General features: G+C 47.8%; 1 protein-coding gene across 1 annotated transcript in view; it reads left to right on the forward strand.

Annotated features, from left to right (window-relative positions):
• The window catches only part of PLXNA2 (plexin A2), a 321,397-nt gene that overhangs the window by 35,991 nt on the left and 265,320 nt on the right, over window positions 1–20,086 (forward strand). The window contains exons 2-3 of the mRNA XM_032794137.2: window positions 3,166–4,441; window positions 7,184–7,366. Of these exons, the coding sequence (XP_032650028.1) occupies window positions 3,254–4,441; window positions 7,184–7,366 (1,371 nt within the window). The 5' untranslated portion in view covers window positions 3,166–3,253. The remainder of the gene's footprint in view (window positions 1–3,165; window positions 4,442–7,183; window positions 7,367–20,086) is intronic.

The following is a 20,086-nucleotide window of genomic DNA, read 5'->3' on the forward strand; positions in this document are numbered from 1 at the left end:
CACGGCCCATGAGAGCTTTTGAAAGCGCAGGATAGGTGGAAGTCCTGAATGCTCTCTCCCAGCCAATGCTTTTTCAGGCAGATGCTGAGCAACTGATGACCAGCATTCAGATCAAAAGGACACAAAGGGAGGAAAGTCAGTGTAGGGGGGGTTGCATGGTTCGTCTCAGCTCCTGTCCATCAGAGCGAATCAGGCACTGCCCTGCTGACACTAAAGAGCCAGAGACTGACCTCAGTCAGGTTGAGTCTCAGCCCTAGGGGAGTGCAAGGGGAGAAGGAGGAGAAAACCTCAGTGCAGCTAAGCACTTTGCTGCTGGGAGAATTCCAAGCTCTCATCTAGTATGATCATCTAGGTACAGAGAGGGGGTAGGAGCCAGGATTGCTAGGTTCTGTTCCTGACTCTGCCACAGTCTGACTGTGTGGCCTTTGTCAAATCTCTTAACTTTTCTGTGCTTTAGGTTCCCTCCTGGTAAAATGGGGGTTGCAAAATTTTTCTTCACAGAAACTTAACAAGAGGTGCACAAGTGGGCTGTGAAACTTAACAAGAGGTGCACAAGTGGGCTGGGGAAAGTTTTCAGTTTCCCATTTTGAGTGAATCTCTCACGGTAGAAGGAAGGAGAGTGGGCCAAATTCAGAAGGATGAGAAGAGGCAGTTCATGCCATCTCTAGAAAGCAGGAGTGATGGGGGATGAGAATGGCTGAGATCCTAGATTGTCATGCTCCTTTTAGCAGCAAGTGGATATTTGCTTGTGCCAGCTCAGGTTCTGTGCTCATGGGCCCTGCCTATCCCAGCAGCAGTAGCAAGCTGTGGCAAAGAGGCATGTGCTCCTTTCTCTGTGCAGATGGTGACCAATCCCACTGATGCAAGGAAGGGTTCTCCATGCACTTTCCTTGCTCAGATACAGGTGGTTTGGGGAACTCTCACTTTCTAACAGCTTTCGTTGGCTGGTTTTGGAGGAAGGATGGAGATCATGGTGTCCTTTCTGCTTTAGAACTTCCCCATCTAGTTGCCCCAGGATGGAGTCCTGAGTTCACCTTTCCCCATCCCACTGGAGTCTCTCTCCCTTCCTCCCACTATCCCTCCTTCAGTTTATCCCTAAGCCAGTCGGGCAGGGTGAAACACCAATGCCTCTGCCTGAATACTGCAGTGATGAGGCAGCTTCAGTGTAGGTGGACAGATACCACCTTGCAAAGTATCACTTCCTTCCCTGACTCTGCTTCCTCTGTCTCACTGAGTTGGTTTCACAGGTCCCGTTGATCACAGGTCCTATTCAGACTGGAGTTTCTCAAGTGCCTGCTTTAGGGCAGGGCTGATCTTGGAGCATGGGTGCTTTTGTGGACTTTCAAGTAACCTTAGCAACTCAAAGTCTGATATTCTACATGCATGGTTAGTAGCTCTGCAGGACTAGATTCTTGGATAGCTGCAGGTGACCATCCAAATACATGGGATCTTGCTGTGATCTGCTCCTCTGGCTTGTCACCTGGATTTTGCCCATGAATCACAAGGTAGAGTAACTGCATTGGGAATGGGGAAGGATTCTTGCATCATCTCTTGCCACTTGCATTTTATAAAGAAACAGAAAATCAAGCGTGGAAGCCTCAATGTTTTGTTGCTGCTTCCCAGAAAGTGCCCTGGAAATGAAGGGCTCTCCTGTCACTTGCATCTTCCCTTGATCCCCCTCTCATGTGAATACTCTTTCCAGCCAGCTCTTTTCCCTGAGGCCATGGGGGATTTTTTGCACTGAGCTGATGACTGCAACACTTCTAATGGTACTGGTAACGAGAAGAGAAATTTTAGAGACTATAAACTGCTTTCTCCAAATAGGCATCTTCCATGTAAGGTCCCTTGCTTTCTTTCATGTCTCACCCAAACAGATTTTGGCCAGAGCTCTTTGATTGGAGGCAGGCCTTCAGCTATGTGTCCATATAGATGAAAGAAGACTTTTGTCGTTCCATGGGATTCTGTATTTATGACCTCCACCCATAGTGCCCAGGGTACACATGCAGTTTACTATGTAGTGGTTGTTTTGGACAAGACCTTGCACCCCAAAGTCCTGTCTACTCTGCATAGGCTTTAAAGATCCCAGGACTAATTTCACAAGTGTAGGGAGTTTGTGCAAATCTCCTATGTCAATATTTGTTCACCCAGCTACGATACCCCTCCAGCCCAGAAGCAGGTGGCTGCATTTCAGTGGTGGGTGAAGTAATCCTTGGAAAGGCTGCTTTGGGATCCTTCAGGCCAGGAGCGGCGCCAGGGTTTCTGACGCCCTAGGCGGACGGCCATTTCGCCGCCCCCCCGCAGGTCCAGTGGAGCTGCCGCAGTCATATTGGCGGACGGTGCTCTGGTCTAAAGGCTCTGGTGGACCTGCCACCGGCATGACTGCAGTAGGTCCACCGGAGCCTTTAGACCAGCGTACCGTCTGCCGACATGACTGCGGCAGCTCCACCGGACCTTCACAGCAGCGAACTGTCCACCGGCATCACTGCGGTAGGTCCCCCGGACCCGCGTGCCGCCCCCCCCTGTCAAAATAGCGCCCCTCAGAAATTCTGGGGCCTAGACCATTACCTAGGACACCTAAATGGTAGCGCCGGCCCTGCTTCAGGCTCAAAGGCAGCAGTGTACGTAGACTTCTGCAGCGGTGAGAGGCAGAGAGGAGGCACTGTTATAAGCATGGAAAGTTTTGTTGTATAAATGCAGGTTGTACTTGTCTGCATGAAACTTTAACCTTCATCATTAATTACAATTATACAGGATTTATTAGCAAAAAACAATTCCTACCCCTCACCTACAGTCATACACCTGGTAGGAAAAGTGCCTTCAGCCAAGATTTAGATTGATTGTTGGGTGCATGAACTGTGGAATCTTTGTCCCAGGGCTGACGTTGATTATCTCCTCCTGCACTCAGTGAACGCACGGCCCCGAGCACATTATAAACAGTTTAACCACGTAACAAATTAATGCACAGCGGCAGAATTGAGTGGCAAAACATGGAGCCTGACCGGTTTTCAAATAAGTTAGGAACCCTGCTTAATGCTGGCTGGGCTTAGAGATGTCCTTGCTTCATTTCAAGGACGTATAACTAAAAAGTCTCTCTTAAATTGTATCTACAGGGCACTCTCTGGATTTAATCCTTTGCTTTGTGTGTATTTTTCCCCCCCTCTCCAGAACCATGTGAAGAACTTCGCCAGGGCAAGAGACACATACAGGGAGCTTGGAAATTCACCCTTCCCCTTCTCTTCTCCCCTGCCCCAGGATGGATCAGAGGAAGAACTGGCCTCGGATGCTGGACTCCGATGGCTGGTCAGCAGCTGTGGTTTTTCTCTTTTTGGTCTCACTGTCCCGGAACGCAGCCAGTACTGCCCTGTTCAACACCTTCCACTCAGAGAACCGCGACTGGACTTTCAACCACCTGACCGTCCACCGGGGCACTGGGGCAGTCTACATTGGAGCCATCAACCGGGTTTACAAGCTCTCAGGCAACTTGACCATCCTGGTGGCTCACAAGACAGGCCCAGAGGAGGACAACAAGTCCTGCTACCCACCCCTCATTGTTCAGCCTTGCAGTGAGATCCTCACCCTCACCAACAACGTTAACAAGCTGCTGATCATTGACTACTCAGAGAACCGGCTGCTGGCCTGCGGGAGCCTCTACCAGGGCGTCTGCAAGCTGCTGCGGCTGGACGACCTCTTTATCCTGGTGGAGCCGTCCCACAAGAAGGAGCACTACCTCTCTAGCGTCAACAAGACAGGCACCATGTATGGGGTGATCGTGCGCTCCGACGGTGAGGACGGCAAGCTCTTCATTGGCACGGCAGTGGACAGCAAGCAGGATTACTTCCCCACCCTCTCTAGCCGCAAGCTGCCGCGGGACCCGGAGTCATCTGCCATGCTGGATTACGAGCTTCACAGCGACTTTGTCTCATCGCTCATCAAGATCCCGTCGGACACACTGGCCCTGGTCTCACACTTTGACATCTTCTATATCTACGGGTTTGCCAGCAGCAATTTTGTCTACTTCCTGACGGTGCAACCGGAGACCCCAGAGGGAGTCTCCATCAACTCAGCCAACGACCTCTTCTACACGTCCCGCATTGTCCGCCTCTGTAAGAATGACCCCAAGTTCCACTCCTACGTCTCGCTGTCCTTTGGCTGCATCAAGGGGGATGTGGAGTACCGCCTCCTGCAAGCAGCTTATCTCTCCAAGCCAGGGGACGTGCTGGCCAACGCCCTCAACATCACGGCCCAGGATGACATTCTTTTTGCCATCTTCTCCAAGGGGCAGAAGCAGTATCACCAGCCTCCTGATGACTCGGCTCTTTGCGTTTTCCCCATCCGCACTATCAACACCCAGATCAAGGAGCGCCTGCAATCCTGTTACCAGGGGGAAGGCAACTTGGAGCTCAACTGGCTGCTGGGGAAGGATGTCCAGTGCACCAAAGCAGTAAGGAATATTGCAGTACATTGCCACTATTGCTCTGGGGAAATCTATCTCACTCCTAACACCATTTTTGTAGGGAAGAATGGTCTTGGGGTGGAGACGTTGGACTGGAATTTGAGAAACCTGAATTCAATTCCTGGCCCTGCCACAGACGCCCTGAGTAAGCTTAGGGAAGTTTGCTTGATCTTTCTATTCCTCAATTTCCCCAAATACCAAACAGGGATAATAATCCTCCTTACTTCAGATTGTGAGAATTAAATCCTTAATGTTGTGAGATGATTAGGGTGCTAAGGGCCACAGAAGTAGCTAGGTAGACAGATTAAAAAGTGCCTCTAACAAGCTGTGAATCTGCTATTTCCAGCTGCCCATTCTGATTCCAGAATCAGACTAACCCAAAGCCTCTCTCTCCCAGCCTGCAGCAGGAGAGTCTAGTGCAAACAAAACTAACCAAGTGAATGCAAATGGAAGTTGCACACTCTGTGCTTTTACTTTGATAGTACAGATCTTGATTTACATACCATACAGATTCCTTTTGAGCCATCTCAGTCTCTGGAAACTCCTTCCACCATAACATATTCAGTTTGGCTTCCAAGTGTCTGGTACCAAGAAAAAATGTGAGCTAAATGAGACCAGAGAGGGAATTCTGGGGCGACAGGTGAGTGGCTAGTGCAGAGGATGGCCACGAGGCAGTGAGCTTTTCAGATCTAGCCTGCTGAAATTAATGCAGCCAATAGTGACTCAAAGGCATTTGGTAGCTATTCAGTGGCTCCTCTGGGAGATGAGTTGGTGATTTACAGTCCAATTCTAGCTGGTAGATGTCCACATCGCAAGCTGCACTAATTAGCATTAATTCTGTATTAGGCAGTCTCAGCAAAGTGATCAATTAGCAATACTTGGCTATAATACAGAGTCTTTCATTCATTGGTCTCAGTGTTTTATAACATCCTTATCCCCATTTTACAGAGGGGAAACTGAGGCAGAGTGAGGGGACACAGCAAGTCAGTGGCAGAGCTGGGAATAAAGGCTACGGTTCTTGTCTCCCAGTGCAGTTCTCTATCTGCTAGACCTGTGGTTTTCAACCTGGGGATCTGAAAACTATGTCTAGGGGACCACGAAAAGTTGTCATTACCATAGAACAGTGGTTTTCAACCTCTGGTCTGCGGGCCCCTGGACGTCCACAGATTATGTCTAAGATTTCCAAAGGAGAAATCTCCATTCAAAATTTTGTAGGGGTCCTCAAATGAAAAAAGATTGAAAACACTGTGCTAGACCATGCTGTATTGAAAGGAGAACATAGGTACTAAACACCCCTTTAGATCAGGTTGGGGCATTCAAAGGATGGGACGGGGTTGGCCAGGAGTATGGAAACTGCATTGCCAAGATCCATTCCATATTGAGGGGGAGGGGGTTGATAAATACACTGTCCCTCTTAAGAACAGCCAGTCTGGCTGGCACCTTGCACCAGCATCATATTCACTCGGGGAATGTAACAAGGAGATCCGGAGTGTTAAATCTGTCATGAAGTCGGGCTGTTTGCACAGGAGGGAGGTGGCTGCTTCCCTAAAGAAATGAGCAGCTGAGAGGAGGAAATGGCAGCTTCCTTTCTATGCTCAGAGGGCAGAGGTAGAGAGCAGACACCTGCACTTCCTGTGGCTGGTGTTTCTGAGCCCAGACCGCCCACTGCAGGTTCATTGTCAGTGTAAGGCAATCGCTGGCCCCAGCCATGTGAATCTCTGCTGACTCGTCTGAGTGACACTGGGTCATTTCGGGAAGTGGGATGGGAGGAGGAGAGAACTGTGGCTTCCTTTTATGAATGGATTTGACAGACCAGTGCAGTGTGAGCAAGGCTGCTGGAGCACATCCTTGGGCCCGCGAGGTGGATTAGGGACATGTTCCCTGCACGGCCACGTGAGTGAGGCTGGGTCAGTTTTCTTTCCTCGTCCTTGGATCCCTAGGTCAGCCATACTGTGAAAACTGCACGCTCAGTTCTTCTTGGGGTTTGAAATGAGAAGGAAGAAATGGCTTGTGCTGCTGCGCTGTGACCTCTCTGGTTAATGCAGAAGAAGCTTTGAATGATCTTCAGTGCAAGACTCTGGTCAATCTTCCTCCCCTAACGTAGGCCCTTGAAAAGGCAGCTGGTCTGATTTTTTGTTCAGAGATGCTAAGCACCTGACAGCTCCCGTTTCTCAACTGGAAGCTGCAGGTGTTCAGGACCTCCAGAAATCCAACCAAGACACTTTAGAGGGAGGTAAAATCAATGGAGGAGAGAGACACAGCGTCAGATTGGGACATGAATGCACCAGGATAGAATATGGGGGGCAGGGTTTGAATCTGAGAGGGGAGAGCTAATGAAACCATTTTCCCTATGGTTTTCTGTTAGTGACATTGTGGGGATTCTCATCAGTCCTGTCCATGAAGGTTTTCCTGGCAGCTAGCATGTGGTGTACCCGCCATGGCCTGTACCCATGCCAGCCACACAGCTGCTTGGCCTAGATTACAAAAATAAGGAGAAATGTTCATTAGGTCATGCTGGGGAGAGTGGCTGTGACCCTAGCTCCCAGGGAGATCAACCAGCTGTACATGAGCAGGAGGTTGTTGTGAACACCCAGCTATTGTGTGGGGAAGTTCAGTGTGCTCACCCCATGGTTACAACTGTGTGTTCAGTTCTGCATAAGCCCAAGTGTTTGGATGAACACTTCACCTTCACCTCGAGCTCACCCTTGCCCAATGCCTTGTCTCTTCCAGCCAGTCCCGATAGATGATAACTTTTGCGGGCTGGACATTAACCAGCCACTGGGAGGCTCCACACCAGTGGAGGGGGTGACCCTCTTCACCGCCAGCCGTGACCGGATGACCTCAGTTGCTTCATATGTCTACAACGGCTACAGCGTGGTGTTCGTGGGGACCAAGAGTGGCAAGCTGAAGAAGGTAAGGTTGCTCCTGTGACTCCAGAGAGCCTGGCTCAGTGCCTCTTCCCTTTCCCCAGGAACACTGATCTGCCAGGCTGTTGCTACCTTTGTGCTGCTTCTGAGATCTCTTTCTCAGTTGTCAGTTATGAGGTAGTAGGAGATTAAGTCCGAGGCTTTGCGTTAGGGAGGTACTTGAAGCAAGTGGTATGTGAGGCAAACTCTCCTGCATCTGTACTGGTGATGGGCACTATTTAATGTAGTCTCCCTCAGAACCCAGAGACGCCAGGCATTGGAATGATACAGAGCTTAGTGGCAAGTCAAAGGTTAGGGCATGTGGAAAATGTCCTTTTGGATCCTTGAAGAGACGTAAATTAGTCAGACAAGGCAACATCTTCTCATTGCACCAAGGTTTGGGACTCAAAATCCCTCTAAGGCAATACAAAGTGGAATGCAGCTGAGATTTTGTCAGGCACCTTGCTCTGATTCCTATTATCCATTCAATTCAACCACAGGTAATATTGGCCTCAGCAGTGCACTGGCTGTTGCGTACTCTATGCCTGCCATGGGAATATTGTTGTTTGCAGTGTTGTTGTATCTGTCTTGGTACAAGGATATTAAAGAGACAAGCAAGTGAGGTAATTGGACCAATTTATGTTGGAACAGGCCACCCAAATAGCCCAAAATTACCTACCTCACTACAGGAAAAAGAAAAACCCTTCAACTGTACACCCCTAGTTATCACTTGTCATCCCACAATGGAACCCATATTGGGTATCATTAAGCAGTTACAATTCATACTCTTTGTTGACCACATCCTGAAAGAAATCTTTCCTGAACCCTCTCTTCTGGCTTTCAAACCACGCCTCAACCTTGCCAACTTCATCATCAGAAGCAAACTCCCCACAGACCAGAACCCATCACTTCAAAGCTGCACCAGTCCCTGCCCTAACAGATGCAAAACCTGCAGATATATCTCCATTCCTATGACGATCAATACCCCCCACAATACATTTTTCAAGATCCATGGGTTCTACACATGCCTATCACAATCTGTGGTGAACTTCATCCAGTGCACTAAATACCCCAATATTAATTAAATGAGTAGAATGAGACAATCGCTACGCTCTTGAATGAACTCACACAGGAAATGTCTAAAAGACAAAAACACCATCTCACCCACAGGCAAACACTTTTCACAAACCAATGGCTCCATATATGACCTCTCAGTCCTCATCCTCAAAGGAAATCTGCACAACACCTTCAAAAGACAAGCCTGAGGGAGCTTAAATTCATAACTTTGTTAGATACTAAAAATCAAGGACTCAATAAAGATTGTGGGTTATTGCTCATTACAACAATCTATAACCCACTAGCGCTCTTTTGTCCTACCACTGCAGAGGTGTTAACTGCCTGTTTCACCTTGAATGGTCTCTTAGAACATGTGCACTCCTTATGCTGAACTATCTGTTCGACCTCATATTTAGCTCTGACACTCTGAGGATCTTTTTCTCAGACCTGAAGAACAGCCCTGTGGAACTCAAAAGCTCGTCTCTTTCACCAGCAGAAGATGGTCCAATAAAAGACATTACCTCACTCGCCTTGTCCAATAGGTATTGCTAAGTCAGCCCACTGTATGACTGTGGTCACTGAGGAGTGCGTGACTCATTCTAAGAATACAAAGGGCTCCCAGGACTAGTCCAGCAGTTACTTGTACTGTCTGTTGGAATCCAGTCTGAGAGAGGATGTTTTTAAAATTGTATTCCTATGTGACACATGGCATGTTTGTGGGAAGGTGCTGCCCGAGTCAGTTTAGCTCTGAAGAAGCGGTTTGGCCTGAACCGAGAGAGGAACTGACTCAGGGTTGCTGTGAGGTAGAACTCAGCAAGTAGTAAATCAGCACAAATAATTTATTCAGTGGACCCAGACGCTTCTGTTCATGAATGACCTCTGGGCAGTGGGGGATAATCTTGAATTGATTCACAATGATTCTTGGTCAGTAGATTGTTCATAAGCCGCTCGTTCCAACTATCCAATGCCCAAAATTCAGACTGTCACTGTGGCACATGTAGCTCTCATGAAGGTGTTCCTGCTTCCTGGCTGGATGAATGTCACTAACTTGTAGATTCCAATTCTCAATGTGAAAGATTCTGTGGGTGAATACGACCTGTGTGTTTTGTGAGTTGAAAAATTTGCTATTTCCGTGCAAGTTTCTGACAGCCAAGTAGCTTGCCAGAAGATTGCCAGAAAGTGACTGCAACAGAGGCACAAGCACAGAAGCTAATTCAATTTTTGTTAGTGCCAATAATCACAGAGCATGTTTTTAGGTGTTCACCATGCTCTGCTGGAAGGCCTCGGGTCTAGAGCATTTCTTACTAATGTCCTTTGAGCTGCACCCATCGCAATCAAAGCTCCAGGGTTCCTGTTGACCCTCTCTGATAAGGGCAGGTGATAAAGCTTTCCCGTGAAATGCTTTGTGAAAGGCGCTTCTCGGCCTTTTGGCTAGGCTGTGTGTACTACCAGGAGTGAGCCGATGTGGCTCCACGCACCCACGGGGGGGAGGGGGACACCCTTACAACCCCCCTACCAAACCATATCCCCTGAGTCCTGAACTTACCAATCTGGATCCCACCACGTGAGGGTCACCCTGTCCCCATTACCCGGCCCGCTTACTCATACCCACGACTGTGTGTAGCCCACTCTATGAGCGATGTACCCTCACTGCCCCCCTACTATATCTTGACCCCAACCACCGTACACCCCGCATTGGGGACATTACAGGCTGTGTGTACTATATGCTGAACCGTAACCAGTCGCCAGCGTCCCCCCATGCTCTGTATGTTTCCCCCGATGACCAACGACTGACACATCAAACCCTTTGTATCACCTTTCTTTAATATTTTCTAATAAACATTTAAATTTGCTGTACTCCTAACACATTGGCCTAGTGGGCAAAACAAAGCGTGACGGTCAAGAGAGAGATCTGGATCTTTTGGCTGGTGTAAATCACCATACTGCCATCAATGGAGCCATGCTGATTTACACTTTGACCCAGAGGGATCTGAAACTTTTAACACAACAAGCACTGTTGAACAAATATACAATAAGGTCAGCGCTAGTAATGAGTCTCCCACTGGCATCATCCTTATTGATGGCCACCAGCCCGAGCCCTGGATTTAGTGTTACTCCCTTGTAGTGCTTGTATCCACCTGAGTCAGCACAAATCTCTCTTGGTGGGCTTGTACTCTGTCAGCAGATATTTACAGAAGCTGCCCCTAACAGGAAGACTGTGTGGGTTAAGAATTCCCGGGGAGAGCTGAGTGAAATTTTTTGGCTGAAATTTTTCACCAAAAAATGCAGATTTGGTTTGGCCAAAACATTTTGCAAATTGAGGTCAGATTTACCAAGTGGTTTTTGTTTTGAAACTTTTTGATTTCAGATTTTTTTTTTTAAGTTTTTGATTCGAGAGCACTCCTCATTTCAAAATTTACGTTGGCTTATCAATTTTTTTAAGTTTCAAGAAGCCCAAAGATTAAATTTAACACTCTATTCAACCCCAAACTATGCTTTATAATTATTATTTTCTTTTTTGGTATAGCTGAAAGACCAAAAAAATCAGTTACTCTCTCAGCTCTGCTCCTCCCATGTGCCCTGCTTTGGTAGTGGTAAAATTGCAGATTTATGGGTCTTGCAGAGAGATGAATGGGTTAACTTGGCTGCCTTTGGGAAACTAAGCCTCAGGGCAAATTCATATTGCTTCTGTGTGCTGTAGCCTTGCCTCTCGCCTCCCACCCTTCCCATAGACCTCTGGGTGATTGATCGGCTGTGCAAGATAAAATTCTTTCCTGTTTGCATCACAAAAGCAGGGCTAGTTGCCCAAGGCAAAGAAATACCCGGTCTTCCTTCTCCCTCAAAGGAGCGGGAGGCCTTGCTGTGGTAAACTTATGATTCTGTGATTGAACTGGCATTTTTCCTCTTCTCAAACACTGCTTTTGCAGATCAGGTTGTAAAGCCCAGGCTAAGCCTGATACAATGCTTATAAAATGCATTAATCCAGTTCTTCCTGTTGAACGATGTCTGGATTGGTACCCGTGTTTTTGTTCAGGGCAGGTCTACACTTAAAATGCTGCAGTGGCACAGCTATAGCACTTCAGTAAAGACTCTACTGCGCAGATAGGAGAGTTTCGCCCTCGGCATACTTAGTCCACCTCCGTGAGAGTCAATAGTGAAGTCTACAGGAGAAGCCCTCCTGTGGACTGAGCGCTGTCTATGGCTGGGTTAGGTCCGTGTAACTGCATTGCTCAGGGATGTGGATTTTTCACATCCCTGAGTGACATAGTGATAGCGATGTAAATTGATAGTACAGACCTGGCCACAGATGTCACTGCTTTAAAAACACAATGGAACGTGACCTATGGATGTATAACAGGGATCTTTCTCCTTCTAACTCCTAGTCTGGTATTTTGTTGGCCCGCAGTCAGATGCCACTTCAGTCCTCTGCAGCACAATTGTTTTATCCCCTGATAGTGCAGGGCTAGTGAATATCACCACTCATTCAAATATATTAGAAGGTAAAATGTAAAATGTTCTGCTGTTACGTTGTTGTTTGTTTTTATTTATATTTCACTAGCCCTAGGAGCCCCAGTCATGGATCAAGGTCCCATGGGGCTAGGTGCTGTACAGATATGTAAGACAGTCCTTGCCCTAGCGAGCTGAGTCAATATGATATACAGGATGTGTCAGGAGGAAAGATCAGGTGGGGAAGGAAGAAAGATTGAGGTAACAAAATGAGCAGAACTGAACAAAAACACAGAAGTCATCATTTGCCTAAGCAATGCCAGGCGGGAGTGACTGGGAGGCATCACAGCGAGGTTTATCCACTTATTGGTAGCCTTATATGACCTCAACACACCCTTTAAATCTGTGGGCCTGATTTTGTGCTGTGAAGTTATTTTTGGGTGCAAAATCAGAGATTGTTTATCCAAATCCAACCTCAAGTCAGATGCTCAGCATGACTGGCAGATTTTTCAGGTCAACTGAAGGCAGAAACTCTTTTTGGGATGTGGTCTAAATGTAGCACTAGGGAAAGGGGACGAGGGGACACTGTTATTTCTGGTGTCCGTAAGCAGCAGGGAGTGTCTCCCTTCCCTGCCCAGGAAGATACATGGGCAAGCAAATACTATGCTTGGATGGCTGCATTTTTTTTAATGGCATCAATTTGTTAATATTTCTTCATTGCTGTGTAAGTGCTGAACAGTAGTACATTGATTGTAGCCTTGGCTGCTGACAAGATGCAAAGGCAACTCTCGATGTCATTCATTTGAGGCACCACTGTACCAAGCTTTCTATTCCACTACACCCCAGCTCAGATCCAGTGATGTTCTCACAGACCTTCCGCTAGTTCTGTGGCAGCAGCTGTATGGCAGAATCAACAGAACAGGCCCCTCAGACACCATGTTGCAAACACGTATGTTGTTTAGCTCCCAGCCAGCCAGGTAAAGGATGGTATGTGTGTACTGTGCATATTGTTTTCCATGTTTGGTGGGTGGGGGAGGGCCTCATTTAAAGGCAGTTAAAGCAAACAGCTTATGCGTACATGTTGGGAATTTAATGTATTGAGCAGGATCACATCCCATTAATTATGTAGGATTACAGAAGGAGCGTTCTTTCCGGCATGGTTTAATCCCTCTTGCCATTTATACAGTGGAGACCTTTTAAACAACTTCCCTTTTGATGCAGAATAAATCTATCCCTGTTTATCGGTTTTGCTCCATTACTTGGAAGAGGCTTGGGGCAAGGCGGAGTTTCACGATTTACCTGTTGCTCAGGACAATGGCAAACAGGTGCTGAGAGAATTGTGAGTTTGGTCCAAGCCTTTCATGGCATCTGCCAAGCATCTTTATTTAAAATTTCTCAGCACTGGCTCAGGTCATTTAGACCTGTGCCTCCTGTTTCCATTCAATGGAGTTATTACGCATCCCCACTCTCTCTAGGCAAGGGTTGGAACATAGCCTCTCCATATCTTGCAAACCTACCCAAGCAGAACACCTTCAGCAATATATGATCCAGGAATCCCTAATTTCAAGCCTCCTATGTGTGGGAAGTAGGCAGCAACTCTCTCCTGAACTAAATGCCAGTTCCGATGGGGACACTGAGTGGACATGTTCCCCCATCACTAGCTCTAACCTTTTTATTCCTGCTTATTTTTCCCTACCCATATTTCATCATTTCTTTGTTCATTGGGCAGGAAGCCTGAAAGTGTGGCTTCCTATCCTCTCCTTGAACACCCTCTGACAACATCTCTAGTGCAGTTCCATGATGGAGCCAACAGGAGGTGGTAAAAGGATGGTGTGGCCTGAGTTGCTGACGCTCACCTTGAATCTCTGCTCTACACTTGTCTTGGACTTTGCAGCCCAATGCGTTTGCTGCAACCACAGTGTTCCCTTTACAGAAACTGTTCCTTAAGTTCCTTTTCCTTTTATCCCCATGAGGCTCACCAGCAGTGGGATCCCTCTGTTCATAGACTTGCAGACTTCTGTCTGGCCTTGGACCATCATGATCATCTAGGCCGACCTCCTGCATATTGTAGGCCACAGAACCTCTCCTGCTCACATATGTAATAGCCCCATAACCTCAAACTGAAATACTGAAGTTGTAGAGTTCTAACTAATGGCTTGTCTACATGACCTGCTGGATCGACAGACAGCAATTGATCCAGTGGGGATCGATTTATCGTGTCTAGTCTAGACACGATAAATCAACTGCTGAGCACTCTCCCCTCGACTCCAGTACAACCCCAGGGCAAGAGGCGCGGGCGGAGTCGACGGGAGAGTGTCAGCCGTCAACGTACCGCAGTGAGGACACCGCGGTAAGTAGATCTTAGTACATTGACTTCAGCTACGTTATTCATGTAGCTGAAGTTATGTAACTTAGATCGATTTCTTCCCCTCCCCTGCCCCATGTAAACCAGGCCTAAATGTGTAACACTGCTGAGGTCTAAAGGACCTGGGTTTATCCCTTTGGTGTGGCTTCTTCAGAGGTGAAAGTAAGCCGGTATAGTCTGGTACAGTGTACCAAAAAGAGCCAGTACACCCTGCCGGACCGCATCGGCTTCCGCAGCAGGCATTTAAAGGGCTCTGGGCTCCCCACTGGGAGCCCAGAACCCTTTGAATCCTGCTCACAGCTCCAGCGGCCAGGCTGGGGCTGGGATTTAAAGGGCTCAGAGCTCCCCGCCACAGCAGGGAGCCCAGAACCCTTTGAATCCTGCCTCCAGCTCCGGCGGCTGGGTTGGGGCTGGGATTTAAAGGGCTCAGGGTTCCCCGCAGCTGCAGGAGCGCCAGGCCCTTTAAACCCCACCCACAGCTCCAGCTGTCGGAGCTGTGGGAGGGATTTAAAGGTCCCAGAGCTCCGCGGCGGCTGGAACCCCAGGCCCTTTAATTTGCCCCGGAGCCCCAGGGGCTCCTAGCCATCTCTGTAGCTGCGAGCCCTGGTTGATTTAATGGCCCTGGGGCTCCCAGCCACAGCCGGTACCCCAGGACCTTTAAATCTTGAAAGGCCCCGCCCCTTCTGGTTGAGGCCACGCCTCTTCTGGATAAAGCCACTCCCCCTCAGGACTCCAGCAGTACCCGTAAGTCCTGTAAATTACTTTCAGCCCTGGGCTTATTGCACAAAGGACATGAAAATGATGGGCTAGGAGAGAAGCATAGTACCTCTGGTGATACCTTGGCTGCAATAACAGAATCCAGGTGCTGATTATTCTGCCATCTAAAGACTGTGCACAGCCCATTAGGAAACCCTGGAATCTTTATGGGAAATGCTTCACTCCATCAAGTTCTGGGAGTTTAACACAGATCTGCCAAGGAAAAAAACAACCCAAGGAAAAAGGAGGGGGGCATAGATATCTGTCCGGTTCTTTGGCAAGAGCCCTGGTTGAGAAGCTGGGAGCTGCTTTCACACACACTGACAGGCGCAGAGGAAGAGGAGTCTTTGGCTTTCCAGGTTTCAGACACAGCTATGTCCGGTGGAGCTTCCAGCCACACCTATGGAGCAGAGGCCAGCAAAATGTAACTAGGAGCAGAGAGAAGCGCCAAGTACCCTAAGCCGGAGCTGTGAAATAAGTGGACTGTGATAGTAAGGTGACCAAGTCATCTAATTATCAAAGAATGTTGCTCACTGAGGCTAGGGAGGGAATTCAAAGGTCATGACCCACCTAGGGTCCCCCTTCCAATAACTGTTGTTTTTTTTAGCATTGCCCTTTCTGCTAGCATCACCCGTTGCTTGATGCTATGTCTAGATCATTGCCAGTTTTCCTCTGGAGAATGCAGTGTGGCCCATCAGAGAGGGCACAGCACTTAGGGCATTGAAGATCTGCCTGGGATTTAACAGATTGACTCATTCTGTGACTGTGGGTGAGACACTAAGGGCCTGAAATCAATAGGAGCTGAGCGTGCTGAGCACCACTGAAAACCAGGCTATTAACTCCTCTGTACCTCAGTGTACTCATCTGTAAAACAGGGATAGTAATGTTTTGCCCACCTTTGTAAAGCACTGTAAGATCTACACATGAAAAGTGCCATGTAGTCTTTATTGCCAAGTCACCACTTTGAATATCAGCTGAGACCAGTGGTGACTGAAAGCCACTGCCTTCTGAGAGTTATTGGGTGGTTTAAAGTAGAAATGAGCTAGTGGTCTCAATCCAGTACTTTCTGAGGGATTTTTTTTGTTTTGGAATTTCCCTGGAAGGGAGGAGCCAGAGAGCCAGCTATGACATTTTCTAAATTTATCATGCTTCCCCTCTGAGAATTCATCACTGAAAAAAAGCCACATTCTTTCGGTGATGTCCTACTTCCCATTAGCTAATCAGCTAGCTGGTTCCTGTGAAGTTCTTGAGGAGAGTCTGTTTGTATATCTCTCTGCATATCTCCCCCAAAGGAGACTATTACAAGGTCTGAGATCCCCAAATCCCAGAAAATGCCTACATCGCAATCACATTATACTCCTCTTTATGACTGCTCTGCTGTAAATCACCCAGGACCTCTGCAAACCATTCTTACTAGCAGCTACTGTGTTGTGTAAGATCAGATTGCCGAGCTGAGCGAATTTAACTCTTCCCATCCAGGCACGTTCAGTGTCCCTAATACTAAGGAGAAGAGTTCGCTGGGTCAACTCTGGACCTTTCAGACTTCATATATAATAACTATTTAATGACTGCTACAATTTGCTGGATCCTGCTGATCTTTCAGACTCTCTCCTCTTCCCCCCTGCCCCCGCCCCGCCACGCATGCCCAGCTGCTCTTCTCTGTGTCCCTGGTGATTCGTATGTTATATTTTAAATATCTTCTCTCATTCCTCCTGTTAAGCTGCCACCACCATAACTGACTATTAAAAGAGAGAGGAGGGTTTGAGTTTTCTGGTCTCTGAAACCAAGAGCTTAATGCTGTGTCCCCTGTAATGAGATTGGCTCCTTTCCCAGACTCCTGCTAGTGAGCTTGCTGTTTGTTCTGTTGCCTTATGATCCCCACAGGGTCCAGCAAGCTGGGCTTTGGGAAGCTTGGGGAAGGCCAGCACTGGGCAGCCTGGGTGGTTTATTTACAGTTTACATCCAGCGTGGGAGGATAGGGGGGGTTGTGACAAGTCTAGTGAATGCTGGACACGTGGGGGAGTGTGTCCTGTTGATTCAGCTTTATTCATGCTGAGCGAGAAGGGCGTTCTTTCTGAAGCCAGGGGTTATGGAAGAGACATGATTGTTGGTAACTGAGTGAGAGGTATGTTGTGCTGGTCAAAACAGGGCCATTAACTTGTGTTCATATGACACAGCATGTTCCAGGTAAGGATCTCAAAGGACTTCAATTGTATAGTGATGCTCCATAGGCCGTCTGGCAAGTAGGTCAATATTATTTCAATTTTACAGGTGGTGAAACTAAGAAAGAGGATAATAGCCTGGTTTTCGGGGGTGCTAATCACTTGTAGCTCCCATTGATTTCAGCAGGAGATGTGGGCGCTCAGCATCTCAGAAAGTTAGGCCATAAGTGATGTGCCCAAGATCACAAAGTAACTTGTGGTGGAACTGGGTATAGAACTTTGGTCTCCTGACTCTGTCACCTACTCTAACTTTCAGACGAGGGGTTCTCTGCTTTTGGGGCCGCGGAGGAGGGGGAGGGCACAGACCGATCCAGACAGATTGTGATGACTCTCCCTTTCTTTACGGTAAGGTGCAGGGGTGAGTCCCTGAATCTTTGCATTGTGGTAACATAGGCTGGTGTGTAGGTAGGGTTGATAATCACTTTTCTAAACCACACTGCTTCCCCCTGATTTCAATGGGAGTTGTTCCTGTAGACATAATGCACTACCCTAAGAGTGTAGCTGTCTTGGGGTTAATTCCCTGTGTAGGATGGGAGAGTGGGAAGGGGAACCTGTGTGGGTGAGTATATTTTCTCTCTCTCTCTCTCTGTCTCTAATCAAGCCTTGAATTCCAGCAAGTCTGCTGCTTTATTTGTAAGTGGCATGATGCCAAGAGGTTTTAACATGAGGCATGGCTTTGCCAAGCATACTGTACATAGGTGGAAGGTCTCGATGTCTGGAAATAATGCTTTGCTAACACTCCAAGGGGCAGCGAGTTGTCTGATTGGGTTTGCAAGCAACACACAAGCAGAGGTCAGCTTTAAAAGCTCCTCTCGCAGGCGTGAGTCATGGGAACAAATATTTAATGGACTGGGCACAATTCAAGCCTAACTAATTTAATCCTGCTGTATCTGAGTTTCAAATTACACTAGTCAGCCCCAGTACTTTCTTACCATATCTCTGTGCTCTCCACACCCTATCCTATGTGATACAGTAGGCTTCATTCGAATAAAGGGATCTTTTTTAGAGTAGACCTCACAGGCCTTTTGCTCTGTGATACATTCACCTCTGGATGTTTCATGAACTTAGCAAGAGGTCTGTGAGGGAAAAAGTTTCTGTAGCTCTAAGTTAGGAGGTGTGTGGGGAGGAGGAGATGGCTCAGGGGCTTGAGGACACATAGCCCCTCACCTCTAGAGTGAGGTTTTGAATTCAGGCCAGATAAGTTTCCTACACATGGCTCTGGCTGGTGGCCTAGGTGAAATGAATTGTGGTAGGCTCAGTCTAGTTCTCAACAGCAGGAGCGGCGCCAGGGCTTCTGGCACCCTAGGCAGAATTTGGGGGGTGGCATTTTGTGCGCTTCCCATGGGGGCCCGCGGGAGCTTCTGGTTCCGCTCCCATCGTGCCGCTGAAGAAGGACCCTCTGCCGAAATGCCACAGGCGACAGCAGCAGTCATTGAGCTGCTCAATTGCCTACCGCTGTTTTCTGCAGCACGTCGGCAGAAGGTCCTTCCTTGGCGGCACAACAGGAGCAGAACTGGAAGTGCCTGTGTGCCCCCATGGGGAGTCCACAAAATGCCACCCCCAGAATGCTGGTGCCCTAGGCGACCGCCTAGGGTCACCTAATGGAAGCACTGGCCTTGCTCAATAGGGTAGTGGGTTCACATCACAGAACTGCCACCCCAAGTGGCACTAGCTGGCTTCTCTGTTGCCATTCCCAGCAGTGCGACCAAGGACTTTGAATGGATTCTGAAAACTGAGGACCCCTAAGAGTGACCACAGGGGGAGTTCAAAGTTAGGGTTGAGACAAGCACATTGGGGGAGTTGATGCAGGTGGAACTTGTCCTCTCATGGGCTGTGTTCATGCCTGTTCTGTGGAACTGGAGAGGTATGATGAACATGACTGTCCATCTGGCTGCTTCCATGAGCAATAAAACGCACATAAAACTGTCTGCTTCCCCTAATACTGGGATAATAGGGGGAAGGTGACAAAGCCCTACTCCATGATTCAGGAAAAATAGATGTGTTAGCTAAAGTTGGTGCCCAACTTCTAGAATTTAACACAAGGCTAATTAAACTAACCCCCTTCTTCTTCTCCTTCAAACCTCCGCACTCATTGCTACATGGCTAGTCTCTGTAAAGATGGTCTGGCAGTTAAATTTATGCCATTTAATGCTTGATGCATCGCTCTTTTTAGCTTGGAATTCCTTCTCTCCAATCCTCCCTTCCCCCCACAATACTTCCCACAATGCACAAGGGCTAGCCCATTATCCCATGGATGGTCTCCAGCAGTCTTCTCTCTTTTGAGAACCATTGTTCCTCATGAGCTTTCTTTAAGTGCATACAAAGCAAACGTGCTGATGAGGCCAAGACCTATTGGATAAAGCATGGGTACTCCGCACTCTATTTTCCAAGCAACTTGATAGTCCAAGGTTCTTTTTCAAAAGACCCCTACTTCTTGGAGGTTTGTATTAAGGATGTAACCATTCACAAGGCTGGATTCCTGGAATAAAGCAATTTCCATCAAGCAAAATTAAAAAAGACATTAATGCAACAGTTAACAGCCAGCAACTGCAGGGGGTGAATGTGTCTGCTTGCTTGTTCTGTGTTTATGGGCCTTATACAATCCCATCAATATTGATGTGTGATGTCTTTGATTTTGACGCTAATCATTGCTATGAATTAAATTTGCAGCCATATAATTAGGATTGCTATTAATAGAGCCTCAAGCTAAGTGCCGCTGTGCTAGTTGTCTTTTTCCTGATGGAAAATGGCATCCTCAGAACTCCGCTAATGCAGTTTGCCTAGTAGATGGTAAGACTGATGTGAAAATGATACTTTCTATATTTAGAGGGACCTCCTCTAATATGGTTATTGATATAGGGCCTGAAACTGAGTGAGCTCC

The sequence above is a fragment of the Chelonoidis abingdonii genome, chromosome 4, assembly GCF_003597395.2.
Source record: "Chelonoidis abingdonii isolate Lonesome George chromosome 4, CheloAbing_2.0, whole genome shotgun sequence".
Taxonomy (NCBI): domain Eukaryota; kingdom Metazoa; phylum Chordata; order Testudines; family Testudinidae; genus Chelonoidis; species Chelonoidis abingdonii.